The following is a 14,812-nucleotide window of genomic DNA, read 5'->3' as shown; positions in this document are numbered from 1 at the left end:
AAGATGTGGCCTGTCCCTCATATATTATCTCAGCCACTTTTCCTCTAACTCATGATCTGGGCTCCAGCTCATTGGTATTCTCCTTAGTTTCCTGACCATACCAAGATCTCTTTCTCCCCCAGAGCCTTTATATATGCTATCCTCTGCCTGACTCTTACCTCCAACTTTTTCTAGGTATCAGTCTCAACCTCACCTCCTCACAAAGCCTTTACTAATTTTTCTACATTAAAGGCACCCTCCCCTCCCTCCCTTTTCATATTAGCCTCTTGTTCCTTTCATACAATTCATCATGATTTTTAATTTGTTTATTTATGTCTTCCTAACTAGAGAGAACTCAAATTCATACATGTATAAATATATATATATATATATGAACTAAGTACCTTTAGCAATATTTGGGACTGAATAGAAATTTGATAAATATTAGTTGACTGAATTAAAAATGAGTAGAACATTATAGAACAATTTTATTGATTCAGCCTCTTCTTACATAACCATTGAACATCAACCTGAATTGAGCTATGGGCAGATCTTCCCCCTAGAACACCCCTGTCCCCTACCCCCCTATTTTTTTTTTACCATAAAAACAATTTTGCTTATCATTGTTGTCCTATCTCACCTTCACTTAAACTAATAGTCCCTTAGTTCTCAACTGAGCTTTATATTTCCCTTCTCCAGAAAGCTTTCCTTGACTCTGACTACATTGTGTACCACCTCCCCAGTCTGAGTGACATGCCCCTAAGTGTTCCAAAAACATCTTGAGCTTACTCCATATGAGGCAGTGTGTATTGTCTAGTGGATAGGCTGGCTGGAGCCAAATGACCTGCATTTGAACGATGTTACTTACACTTCTGACCTTTTGTACTTAATTTCCCTTAAATTATGTAAAATAGAGCTAGTAATATAATTTAATTAGGCTTTTAGATGATCAAATCATATTGTATAGGTCAAATGCTCAGAACAGTACATGTACACAGTAAGAATGCACAATTTTTAGCTATTATTCTTACATGGTAATTTCCTGTTAAATTATCTCTTGTCTATATTATCCTAAAAATTTCTTGAAGGCAGAAGTACTATCCTGTTAACCCCTGATTCATAAGCATCTGATATGTAGCTGGATTTTATATTGAGTTGGCCAAAAAATTCATGGGTTTTTTCCGTAAGATGGTTGTAGCAGCATTTAGTTGCCTTTAATTCCATTCAAAACAATTCTGTTATATTGTATTGTGACAGCTGTCCTACTGTGTACAATTTTTAAAAACATAAAAATTGGCAAATTTTTGTGTAGCCATTTTAATATTAAACTTGGAAGAAAATACACATTTTTGGCACGCTATGCTTTATGATTTCAAAAAAGATAAAAATGCATCCTGGCTGGTGTGGCTCAGGGGATTGAACGCTGGCCTGCAAACCAAAAAGTCACTGGTTTGATTCCCAGTCAGGGCACATGCTTGGGTTCTGGGCCAGGTTCCCATTTGGGGGCATGTGAGAGGCAACTGATGGATGTATCTCTCGCACATGGATGTTTCGCTTCCTCTCCCTTCCTCTTTCTCTAAAAAGTAAATAAATAAATATTTTTTTAAAAAAGGAAGGTAAAAACGCAAGTGGCACACAATAAGATTGGTGCAGTGTACGGTGAAGGTGCTGTGACTGGTCAAACATGTCAAAAGTGATTTGTGGAATTGGTGCCAGAGACTTCTTACTAGACGATGCTCCACAGATTGTGATCAAATTTACTGAGAACAATCAACAAGAGAGATAGCTGACATACTCGAAATATTGAAATCAATAAAGTTAATGGTGAAAATGAAAAAATGTGTCTTTTGTTTTACAGAAAAAAACATACGGACTTTTTGGCCAACCCAATATTTACTGAATTGTTTTTCCTTCTCTCTTTTCCCTGAAAAGCCATCGGATGACTCCAAACAATTCCCCATTCTTTTGTGGTCCTTAAAGATCTTCCAGGGCCTTCAATTTGGTCTCAACTTGTTACAAAGGCCATCAAGGACCAAGGTACTGGAGACTCTTGTCTTTCTCCGAACATACCATTTGTTTGTTTTCACATAATGTTACATTTTTTTTCCTTCAGATTTTCTTTCCCTTGTAAACAGTTATGGAGCAGTGAAACAAAATTAAATTCTTTTCAAGATTAATTTTCATTCCTTTGGACAATGAACTTAAGTTACTTTGCATATTTTACCATATTATGTTAAGTAATTTTTCGTCACTTTTGTAGTTTCAATTTTTCCCTATTCTTCAATAAACTGTGTACTCTGAAGCCTAGGTAATTTTTTTAAATCAAATTTATTATGTGAATTAAAATGCAATATTAACACGCAGTATACTTCCTCTCCCCGATTAAAAATAAAACCACTAGGCTTTTGTGACGTGAGCTGATTGCGCCCTGTGCTGCCTTTGCGTAGGCCTGGGACATCAACTAAGCAAGTACCCGTGGTATACAGAGTAGAAAGTGGTGGCAGCAAAGGAAAGGGACAGGCGCAGACTTGCTTTGAATAAGTCTCCGATTTCCGGAATTGAAATTCAGAAGTCCTGCGGGGCGACAGGAAGTCTTCGCCCTGAAGGTGGAAGGCCCTCCAGTAAGCGGTTCAGATGAGAAAACTGATCCCCGTCAGGATACCCAACGCGGTAAATAACTAACTCGGGCGGCCTAATGGCTAGAAACACTTATTCTAGGGACCACCGGGCTGCAGGGGGCGGGACGACATGCCGACATTTGTGTCACGTTCTCTTGCCCGTTTCGCTTCCCCGCCCCTGCCCGCACTGTGACGTTGCCAGGGAGGAACGAAGCGTAAACAGCGCTCGGCATTTTGGGAGTAGGATTGTTTCACGCAGGAAGCAGGCTCCATTTTAGCGCCGCCCGCCGTCGCCATCTGTTTCCCTTCCCTCCCCCTTACCCCCCCCTCCTATCCCTAAGCCCCATCGGGAAGACTGGGCCTAGGCCTCCCGAGGCTGGAGTGCAAGGAGGGAAGGGGAGAAGGGAGAAAGGGGAAAGCCGAGGAGAAAAAGGGTGAGTCGAGGAAGGTGAGTGGTAGAGGCAAAGGTGCGGAGCACGCAGCCCGGCGGACGGACTGACGGACGTTCCCGTGCTTCTGCTGCCGCGGCTGCGGCCCACGCGCGAGTCGCGTCGAGGCGGCGGCGGCGGCGGAAGCAGGAGAGGAGCAATGGCGGCCGACAGCCGGGAGGAGAAAGGTTAGTGCGGATAAAGGTGACGGGCGGAGGCGGGGCTCGGGAGTGGGTCGGTGGAGCGGTGGTTCTCCGTTGCAGGGTGGGGGTTTGGGAGGTTAGGCTCCCCGCGCGCGGCCGGTCCGCCCACCGAGACACTTACACACCTTGGAAGATACCGGACCTGCCCTTTCGTCCTGGATCTCCATGTGACCCAACACTTCTTCTGGCCTAGAGTTTTTCTTTGATCCTAATTCTCCTCTTCACTCTCCGTTTAGCTGTCCGGGGCGGGGCTCAGATAAGGCCTGTTCTGAGTTGCAGGCCCTTGGGTTTATTTCCCGGCAGGGTTATGCCAGTACAATGCAGAATAACCTTTTCTATTAGGCCGAATTTCGAAAACCCTTAGTGCCACGATCAAAGCTGGTAGTCTGGTAAGTGAGCATGTTTTAAAAAGTAGTATAGGCAGGAGGATTATATGTGCAAGTAACTCCTCCTGGCTGTTCCTATGAAATAGGCAACGTGGTAAAAATCGCCAGTTTGGTTCCTAGAATACTTATTTTGGAAAATACGACGTTTGAAAACATAATTGTATGACTTAAGCCCGACAAAAAATTTCGGGTCACTATTCTGATAAAACTGTTGTGCTTAGCTTTCAGAGGGTACAACCAGGAACTAACGAGTGTAATTATATTACAGAGAGTGGGGTGGGGGGATAAATACAATGAAATATGGGGAGAACTGATGATATCAGAATAGAATGCCATGTCTTTGGAGATACCGACCCCCCCCCCCCCCCAGTCGCTAGAGACGTTAATGTAGATCCTGGATCAGTACATGCTGCCTTAATTCTTTTCCAACCCTGAGATTATCACGGTAGATTTGGAAGGTTATGGTTGATAAAAATGGGACACATCTGCTTATTTCACAGATCTACCTTTCTGTGTGTCTAATTAATTGGGGTGGGGATTTGTTAAATGGGCTCTAGAGTCTAGCTGCATTAGGCCTGTACTCTTTTCTTCTCTAATTTTTCTTCAGAGAAAGGAGTCTTCATGCTGCAATAAACGCCCTAGCATAGGGACAAGCTTGGGAAGGGGGGTGGTTGAGAATAAGTTTAAGATATTGCTCCTGTCCTAAAGCAGTTGAATTAGGATAGTTTAATCTTCCTATGAATTCTAAAAAATATCCATCCCTACTTTTTTGAGAAATCCAGAAGGCGTGTGAATATATGGTGTTAGTAAATAAAGGAAACTGCTTTTAATTAGTAGGTATTAAACCAAATGTTTTTAATCAATAATTCAGCCAACGTTTGATTGTGTGGGAGTGGATGGCGGTTGTGGTGGGTGAGATGAAGCAAATATAAAATGACTAAAACTCACTACTCTCCAGAATTCACTGTCTGTTGAAACATGGTTGTAAGTCAGTAATAGAGTAAACGCAGTAACATACCTTGAGGAAGAAAAGTGGGTGATGTTTTAAATACTTTTGTTTTAGAAATGGAGTTACTGGTGAAAATGCAGTCTAAATACATGAACTTGGTAACTCTTAATTGGGAAGCAGTAATGCCACTATATTAATTGTCCTACTTTTGAAAGGCTTCACATTTGAAGTTTTTATAAAACTTCCAGAATTTGTTACCTGTTTTAAAATTTTTGATAAAGTGCTTATCTTTACAGTTTAGATAATGATTATCTCAGGTTTATTGGGAAAGCTAGCAAATACGAACCTATCTGAATTGCTTATTTAATTTGGGAATGGGAAGATTTCTAGAATAACCCATTTTGCAAATAAGGAAAATGAGGCCCAGGGTGTCAAACTTACTTGGTCATTGTCACACACCTAGAGTAATAGCCAGAATTAAAATCAATACTTGACCTTTTCTTCTCATATTTGAACAAGAAAAAGTGGGCAGCTGAGTATGTAGTATCATCAGTTATTTTATATGAAACTATAAAGATAAACTTTGCAAGAATCTTAGACGTGTCACAAACCTTAGGTCCCTTCTAAATGATTTCATAACAGAACAGTTAAAATATTTTTAGTCGTGGAGTCCTTTGATTATTGGGTTTTTCACATCATCTAAGACATTAAGTAATAAAGAGACATTAAGTTCTATGAAGCTTCTGTAATAACCATAATTAGCAGCTTAAAGGCTATATAACTGGACAAATTACCAGTTCCTTTGATTATTTGTCCAAAAAGGTGATTTGAAAGAATTTGAAATGTTGATACTATATGTTGTTTTTTTGTATGAGGAAGTATGCTTTTATACTATGCTTATAAATTTTATTTTTAAGCTCTTATAAAATTCTCTCCAAAGAATAGTTACAAAGTTTAATGTGAATAATGAATTACCCCGTTCATAAGTAACTGTTTTCTGGGTTACCAAACTGGAAGCTCCATGAGGGCCAGGAGAAGTGTGTCTTGCTCACCAGGTTCCTGCTGTACAGTAATTGTGTTGTTGTAAATCATTACGGGTTGGAGTTCATTAATAACTGACTAGTTATGTGACATTTGCTATTGATGACCAAAGCTAAGAGTTTCAGAGTTTGAATTACATACATACATGCACACACATGCAGGCAAGTACATATAAATATGTACAGGCAGTTATATGTACACACACATAATGTATATGCATACTGCAGTCCTCCCTATAGTATGTCCTTAGGATAAGATTGACTCTTGGTCCACTTTATTTAGGGCTCTATAAAGTATAGAGTACCTATTTGGCATTCTAATATATTTGTTTTACCTATAATAAAAGTGGGATAAAAAATTAAAAGTGCTTTTCTTAGACTTCAATTCTATGCTTTTTTGGAAGACAGGAAATATGGTTAGGATGGGAAATCCAAATCTCTACATTTTGTGTAGAGGACTGACAGCTTTGAATGACAAAAAAGTGACTGAGAGACTGTCTAATGTAAAATGTATCAGAAAAGGAGGTTCCAGGAAATTTTCTTCCATTGCCATACACCAGTAAAACTATATTAAATAAATTAAAATAAAAAGTATAATGTACTCTGATGCCCTGTTTAGAAAACAAAATGTATATTTACCTGCCAGTTTTCTTTATTTAAATACTCTCTGAAGTCCTAGTCTGAGGCTGGACCCTGAAATAAATAGTACTTTGTCTCTTGACTTAGAAGCTTCTTGGGTTTAAAAAACAAAACAAAAATGGACTGTGTCAGATAAAGGCTAATTTTCTACACTAATATCCCTGGAGTTTGTGGCCTTACTGGGCCAGAAATTGCAAGGTTAAAGTGGAAAGAATACTACATTTGGGTTCAGAATTGTGAGATTTTAGTCATTTTAATTCTGGGGGCTTCATTTTGGAGTTGTTGCATATATAACCTAAAGGTTAACTACTTTGAAAACCAGTTAGATTTTTTAAATTCCCATGTTTATCTCAAACCAAAATCCCCCATAAAGCCTTGGTACTGCGATCGTCTTGTCAGTTTTTGAACAGGCTCTAAAAATAATGATTCTTTTTATTTCCTTATTTTTGCTTCTTATACCCCTGAGTAAAAACTCTGCTGATAGTTTTGTGGTAACTGAGATCTTGCTAGATTAGCTTGCACCACTGAGCATTAAATGAAGTCCATGTACATCATATATTGGGAAAGCACAAGGTTCACAGATGATGACACTTCCACAGAGGACTCAAGCTACACCAGCCTGTTGTTTTTTAATTTAGGCAACATTTAAAAGGCAGGCAATTCCAAATGAAACTCTGAATTTGGGAATTCTCTTGAAAATGTAGACACTCTGACAACACGGTGCTTGCAGTCTGTCATGGCAGGTAGTCCATGCGAGTTAAGTAGAATTATCCTCTTACGCATTTGTACTCTCACAAAGTACCATATGTACTAAAACGGAGTTTGGTGTCCCCTGTGCCTCATTGTTTATTGAACTGAATCTTCAATTGATTTGCAGTTATTAAGCATCAGTGTTATTTAGGGATTTCAGGATATATGCATACCAGGATCAGGCAAATAATGTACTTGTTTAATACAATAGGTGACGGTGAGTATACGTTTAAAAAAATAGAAGAGCAAGCACAGTTCATGGTCAGGCTATATTAGCAAATATACTTATTTACCAGGCATAAAACCAGGTTTTTCTCATACCAGACCTTCACATAGGCTACCTTCTCTGTATCTTAAAAGAAAACTGTTAGGACTGCTCCAGCTGGCTGTTATCAGGTGAGAATCTGGGCCCCTAATATCAAGCCGTTTTTTTATTTATTTTTTATTTATTTATTTATTTTTAATAATATAAGGTTTGGATTTTTATGTTGAATCTTTAGTTGTCAGAAACAAAGCATCCAAGAGCTAGATTCATCTAACAGTCTGATGCTGCATACCCTTTGGATGGATTTGGATTTTAGCCATGAACTGAAGTATACTGTTTAATGAAGTGTTTAGTGTTCCATTTGACTAATACATCACACTGACACGAAAAAAATTTATTTTGTTGTAGACTTAACAAAAAAACGATGTGAGGTATTTTATCATAGAAATACGACATTAGTGTTATTTTCTTTTAAGGTTTTATTTATTTTTAGAGGGGAAGGGTGGGAGAAAGGGAGAGAAACATCAATGTGTGGTTGCCTCTCGTATGCCCCCAACTGGGGGCCTGACCTGCAACCCAGGCGTGTGCCCTGACTGGGAATTGAACCGGCAGATCTGGTTTGCAGGCCAGCACTCAATCCACTGAGCCACACCAGCCAGGGCTAGAGTTATTTTTGTAGTACATGAATTGTGTGTTCCTAGAACTTTTCTTAACCTGACGTTTGCTTTCCTTTGTTCATTTGCCTTAATGTTCTTAGGTTGGGTTGCTTCTGTCAAACTTTTATGAAGTAATATAATATATACATATTTCTATACAGAATAAGGGTAAATTTCAAAACAAAGAGAATGATTTTAAAAATTTACTAAAGTTATTTAAAGTCACCATAGAGAACTTATGGACATTACTTTATTTCTCAAAGTTTTTCTTTTTTTCCCTAAAAGGATAGCCACTGATTATTGGTCTCTTAATAGCAGTAACTTCTGAAAATGTTAAAATTTTTTTTCTTCATGACTAATTCATTCTAAATTTAAAAAAATGAAAATATACACCGAGTGTACATTTTCTAGTCAGTGAGAGAAAGGGTCAGAGGAAGCAGCTTAACTTAGCAGTATGATAAACTCTGGCCTTTTGGGGGTTTTAAAAATACACCTTACGTTTATTATTAAAATCTCTTAAGTTTAAACAAAACAAAATAGATAGTAGTTTTGAAAACATCTGTAGGATACCAAATATTTGACACCTTTACCAACAATAGGTGAAGTCTCAGGTCTGTTTCCTCTGTTTGAACTTGCGTAGACTTTTGTGATTGTCTCTGAATAAAATATTGTGGTAATATTGCTAAGCTTTTGCCTGGCCCTTTCTCTGTTGGGATCTGTATATCTTTAGAGCCCTAAATAACCAGGTAAGAGGTCTGCCTCCTGAAGCTGCCATGGTGGAGAGTGACCACAGAAAGAAATGCCCTAGAAGCCCCAGATGTTGTTGAGTCTTTCCATCCTAGGTGCCAGCCGGAAATGTGAACGAGCAAGCCTTCACATGCTTCTAGCCCTGGACACCATCTAACTGCAACCATAGAAGACCTACCTAGGTTGAGCTTCAAAACCAAGCAATTGTAAATGATTGTATTGTTTTAAAACACCAAGTTTTGCTCTGACCAGTGTGACTGTGTTATTTGGACCATCATCCGGTGCACCAAAAAGGTTGGGGGTTTGATTCCTTGTCAGGACACATGCCTAGGTTGCAGGTTTTGTCCCCACTCAGGGCATGTACAGGAGGCAACCCATTGATGTTGCTCTCTCACATTGATGTTTCTCTGCCTTTCTCCCCGCTCCCTCCCCAAAAAACCAAAATCTTAAAAACCAAAAAAAAAAACCCCCAAGGTTTGGGGTGGCATGTTATACAGCAACAGATAATGAGAACATGTACATATTTGGCTTAATGAAAAAATTTTGTTTTGTATTTTGGACCAGATTTTGTATATCATGTTCCCTAGTCATTAACAAAAGGATTGTGGCAGGCAATGTTTATTACAGCGGTTCTCAACCTGTGGGTCACAACCCTTTTGGGGGTTGAACGACCCTTTTACAGTGGTCGCCTAAGACCATCAGAAAACATATAATTACATATTGTTTTTGTGATTAATCACTATGCTTTAATTATGTTCAGTTTGTAACAATGAAAATATATCCTGCATATCAGGTATTCACATTACGATTCATAACAGTAGCAAAATTACAGTTATGAAGTAGTAACGAAAATAATTTTATGGTTGGGGGTCACCACAACATGAGGAACTGTATTAAAGGGTTGCAGCATTAGGAAGGTTGAGAACCAGTGGTTTATTAGAATCTGATAGTGATAGAAAAAGGCTTACAGGCAGAAAAACTCATCAGGATAGTCACATAATTGTCCTCCTGTTTCCTTCCCCAAACACTGATATTTTTTTTTTCTAAATGCCTCCTATAAGAGGTGAAGAAACTGGAGCTCAGACTGGAATTTTCCCAAGAATATCTAGCTCTTAAATGGTAACCTGTATTTTCTTAACTTCCAAATCCAAATCTCTTTCTCCTTTGTGCCATATTTAGTAAAAAAGTAAGTAGTTTCAGTGATGGAGAAAAATAACTTAAAATTTGGTCATTTATTATCAGGACTGGCAAACTTTTTGTAAAGGGCCAGATAGAAAATAATTTTTTTGGCTTTATGTGGGACACACATGGTATTTGTCACGTTTTTCTTTTTTTTTTTAACAACCTTAAAAATGCAGAAACCTTTTCTTGTGGGTTAAAAAGAAGCCCTGTGCTGAACTTGTTATGCAGGTCTTAGTTTGCCAATATTGTAGTAAAAGCACAGTTAGCCTATTGTTATCATGAGATATAATACAGATAATGTGTGCACCATTAAGTGAGGATTCTATGACTAATCTTAAAGTACATTTAAGATGCAATAATGCTGGTAATACAGAGCATTTTGGTGCACTAATTTGAAATTAATCTAGTGCACACTGTTTGATAACTTGCATTGTTTCCTTGTATTTTGTTAAAGGTGTTTTTCAGTTTCTCCTGAACTTTAGACTCATATGTATCTATTTCTACCTAAGTAACTTTGTATATCTGCAAAGAAATGGATGACAAAACATACCTTACTTGTTTCGTATCATATGTATGTATGATACACATGAAAGTTAAAAAGTGTTTGAAAAGTAAGCATTGGTTAACATTTGTTGTCTGAAGAATTTATAGATGCCTTTTAAAACTAATTTCTGACTTTCAATAATTATTTGTTACAGCTTTTTAAAACAAAAATTCACTTTTTAATAACAGGGAAATCATGATTTAGGCATGTCTGAAATTTAAGTTGATTTAAATTAAACTCCATAGTTCTTTAATTCTGTTACTTATATAAAGTGTATAATTTTATGTGAAGGTTCATGCTTTTGAGTTGATATTTCTAAATAAGAAATATTTCATGATTTCATGAAAAGAACTAGCAGTGTATTTACTTGCCTGCTTTGTTGTGATAGTTTTAAGTTTTTTCTTTTTGTTTCTATAAATGTATCCTATCAAGATCTGTTGGGACCAACTTTTCTTTCTGACTAGAGCTTTTACTCAAGAATTATTAAATATCTGTCTTTTTTCTATCAAATTATATATATTTTTAATTTGTAATATAGTCTAAAATTTTGTCACCATTCTTGAGAGAATTTTCCCATTAGTGGAAACATTGAATCCAAAAGATAAGAGAAGCCTTTTTGGTTGACATATTTTGATTTTAAATAACACTTAAATGAATAAGTAAATGAAAATTTAAAAATCCATACAGTATATATTCTTTAGAAAAATAGTAAAGTACAGAGACATTTTATCACACAAAAATAAAATTGCTGTGCCATTCCAAGCATGTGTAATATTCATATGCTTTTAAATAGCAACTGTTGCTAACTCCAAATACTGAGGAGGGTGTTACCTTTACTGTATCCTACCTAACCTGGCTTTCCTTCTTACCACACCTACATTAATTGTTGTTTCTCTTCAGTCACTGATTTCTATCGCCCTTTGGGAAGATTTGAATCCCATCTAGCCTGCTTATAGACCTCAGATTAATAACCCTTGCTATACTTTGAGGGGCTTGCTTTTTGTTTGGAGCCATAAATATATTGTCCTATCTCATTAGTTTCATGACTTTATACTTCTCTTTGCCACATCTTAAATTTGAAAAACTTTGATACTAGAATACTTAGTGTTGAAAACTTTTACCATTAGATTTAGTCCATTATAAAGAAAAACTAGTTTAAAGTAGTCAATATTTGCATGTATTTCTAAGATGTACTTTGGCCTATTGGAGAGCATGAGGGTGGAAATGGGGTGACAAAAGTGAATTCTAGGTTTTCATGCCATTGAACATTATGTAAGTTATAGCAGTAGTTTCCTTGTGTGAACTAGTTACACATTTATAGTCCATACCAGCAGCCTCAAACATTTTTGGTTGTATAGCACATTAATAAATTTTTAACTTTATTTTGTCATTATTTCAAACAGAATATCAGTAAGAACAGTACAAATAATTTTGTTTTACTTTTCAGCCATATTCCACAAATGTTAGCATTTTACCACATTTGTCTTTCTAATTCGTAATATCTCTCTCACACACATTTTCTCTCAGTATGTATATGTGGATATATGCATGCAGACACACTTTTCCCTGAATCGTTAGTCAATTGCAGACATGATGCTTCTTTGCCCCTAAATATTTAGGTATGTATTTCCTAAAAATTAGGATCAACTTAACTATAGTACATATTATCAAAATCAGGAAATTAGCATTGATACTTACCATAATCTATAGACCTTATTTAGAGTTTATTAGTTTTCCTAATTATGTTTTAGATCACGTGCTGTATTCAATTAATCATGTCACTTTAGTCTCCTTATATGATATTGACATTTTTGGATGTTCCTGAGTTTGGGCTTGTTTGGTATTTCCTCATGTATAGGTTCAAATTTTGCATTTTTCCATAGGAATATCATAGAATTGTTCTTAGTGCAGGAAGTCCATGATGTTGATTTGACCCAGTATTGATGGTAACTCTGATTACTTGATTATGCTGGAGTCCACCAGCTTTTCTCTTGGTACTCAATAAGTATCTTGCAGGGAGTACACAATCCTTGGAAAAGTATATTTATAAGTTATACACATGTATTTCCATACTAATTTATTGTGCATGTTTTGAGCAATTACATCTAGTAATTAAAGGATGTAAGATACAATATAAAAGTTCTAACATCCCCTTTTGTATCCCAGCAGATCCTTTCATACCCTATGGGGTATATATTCCTGGCTTTGTAGCTCAGGGATCTGTATTGTCTTCTTTACTTCATATGATTTTATAGGAATTATTTGTCTTCATCCTGAAATAAAGGTTTTTTGAGGGTTATATTCTTATACTTCTGTGGCCTTAATGATAATGATTTTCCCTATTTTAATTTTCTTGCTTTCAGATGGAGAACTTAATGTTTTAGATGATATTTTGACTGAAGTACCAGAACAGGATGATGAACTGTATAATCCAGAGAGTGAACAAGATAAAAACGAGAAAAAGGGTAAGATTCTGTTCTTTGTTAAAATAACTGTATATAGAGATTTAATTTTTTAAGAAAGTGACTTTGCATTTGTACTTGTTTCTTGAGGCATTAGTACCAAAACCACAATCATTATCAGTGGTACCTAATTCTACATCAATAAGAGTAATTTGGTTTTTTATTTTTTTAAATGTGGAAAACATCTCAAATAGATGTATTTATTCCATACTGTGAAAGCTGTATTTTCCTTATGATTAACTTTAGAATAAAATTATTTCAAAAGATATTTTAAATAAATGAGGCTTTCCCCCCTCTTTGATATATGGTATCTGTTAATCGTTAGTGAAATAAGTGTAATACCTGAGCACTTTTATATGTCATTTTATATTGTGTTTTTAAGGATCAAAAAGAAAAAGTGACCGAATGGAATCTACTGACATCAAACGACAAAAGCCCTCTGTTCATTCAAGACAATTGATTTCTAAGCCACTGAGCTCATCAGTTAGCAATAATAAAAGAATAGTTAGTACAAAGGCAAAATCAGTCACAGAGTATAAAAATGAGGAATATCAAAGATCTGAAAGAAACAAGCGTCTAGAAGCTGATCGGAAGATCCGTTTATCAAGCAGTGCCTCCAGAGAACCTTATAAGAGTCAACCGGAAAAAACTTGTCTCCGGAAAAGGGATCCGGAAAGGAGGGCCAAATCCTCTACACCAGATGGTTCTGAGGTGGTAAATATTGCAGCTATAAGACAAAGCAATTGTTTTGAGGCTTTAGAACTGTTTATTCACTCTGACCTTGTCTGTTACATGACTGCTGACTCCCTTTTTCTTTAAACATCAGAGAATTGGGCTTGAAGTGGATAGACGTGCAAGCAGATCCAGCCAGTCTTCTAAGGAAGAGGTGAACTCTGAAGAATATGGCTCTGACCGTGAGACTGGCAGCAGTGGTTCTTCTGATGAGCAAGGCAACAACACTGAGAATGAGGAGGAAGGGGTGGAAGGTGTGGAGGAAGATGAAGAGGTAGAAGAAGATGCGGAGGAAGATGAAGAGGTAGATGAAGATGGAGAGGAGGAGGAGGAGGACGAGGAAGAAGAGGACGAAGAAGAGGAGGAGGAGGAAGAGGAAGAATATGAACAGGATGAGAGAGATCAGAAGGAAGAGGGAAATGATTACGACACTCGAAGTGAGGCTAGCGACTCTGATTCTGAATCCGTTTCCTTCACAGATGGGTCTGTCAGATCTGGTTCAGGCACAGATGGATCAGGTACTATTTATCTGCAAAAGTTTGTCCTTTAAAAATAAATTTGACCTGATTGATTTTATTCTTGAACATGTTTGAATTATAAAATTTTTGAGGAGATGGAGGATGTCAATAAGACTGCCTTGTGATTTTTTTTAAGAGTTAATTACTGTTCTTGAGTATTGTAAAAACATTTGAGTAAGATTTATATACCTTTGTAAAGGCATTTACCAGCTTGAATGTATTGTATTATAAATGAACATAAGTTTGTTTTTCTGTAAGGAAATGTGTTTTGGGTCTTAATGTTATGAATTGTTAGATCTTTATATTAGCAACAGCCTTTTTAAAATGCGAAGTATATGGCACCTGTGCACTAGGTATTACAGTATTTCCATGTTAAATGCCTCTAGATTTTCATCATGTGGCAGTAGAGATTGAAACAACTTTTCTTTCTTTTGGGAGCACAAACTTTTTCAATTCTATAGCTGTGTGTTGACTGACTGGTGCAGGGTCTCCAGAGAGCTGGGTGTAACAGTACAAAATGTAAAGTAAGAGAATATAAAAGTCTTGGGGAGAGCTTGGGTAAGAGCCATCTTGGGTCATTCCTTTATTACTACACGTCCTACCACTTTATCCCTATTTGATCCATGAGATGTAAATGTAGGACTGTTTGGTTGTTGTGGTCACTGGGTTGAGGGACCTCTTTTTGGGAGTAATTCAGAGGGTACAGCAAGGAGA

At 36.9% G+C, this 14,812-nt stretch overlaps 1 protein-coding gene across 7 annotated transcripts in view; it reads left to right on the top strand.

Annotated features, from left to right (window-relative positions):
* The first annotated feature begins 2,478 nt into the window (after nt 1–2,478).
* YTHDC1 (YTH N6-methyladenosine RNA binding protein C1) overlaps nt 2,479–14,812 on the top strand; it is a 32,497-nt gene continuing 20,163 nt past the window's right edge. For 3 of the 7 annotated variants that reach the window (XM_090266804.1, XM_090266802.1, XM_090266800.1), the window contains exons 1-4: nt 2,861–3,213; nt 12,750–12,851; nt 13,231–13,559; nt 13,675–14,098. In XM_090266804.1, coding sequence (XP_090122930.1) covers nt 3,186–3,213; nt 12,750–12,851; nt 13,231–13,559; nt 13,675–14,098 — 883 coding nt within the window. In that variant the 5' untranslated portion in view covers nt 2,861–3,185. Of the gene's footprint in view, nt 2,650–2,859; nt 3,214–12,749; nt 12,852–13,230; nt 13,563–13,674; nt 14,099–14,812 lie in introns of those variants that run through there. The other 4 variants (XM_090266803.1, XM_090266799.1, XM_090266805.1 and 1 more) reach the window with 3 other exon arrangements.

The sequence above is a fragment of the Furipterus horrens genome, unplaced genomic scaffold (assembly GCF_987537825.1).
Source record: "Furipterus horrens unplaced genomic scaffold, mFurHor1.1.pri manual_scaffold_2, whole genome shotgun sequence".
Taxonomy (NCBI): domain Eukaryota; kingdom Metazoa; phylum Chordata; class Mammalia; order Chiroptera; family Furipteridae; genus Furipterus; species Furipterus horrens.
This window is presented reverse-complemented; position numbering and strand designations above follow the sequence as displayed.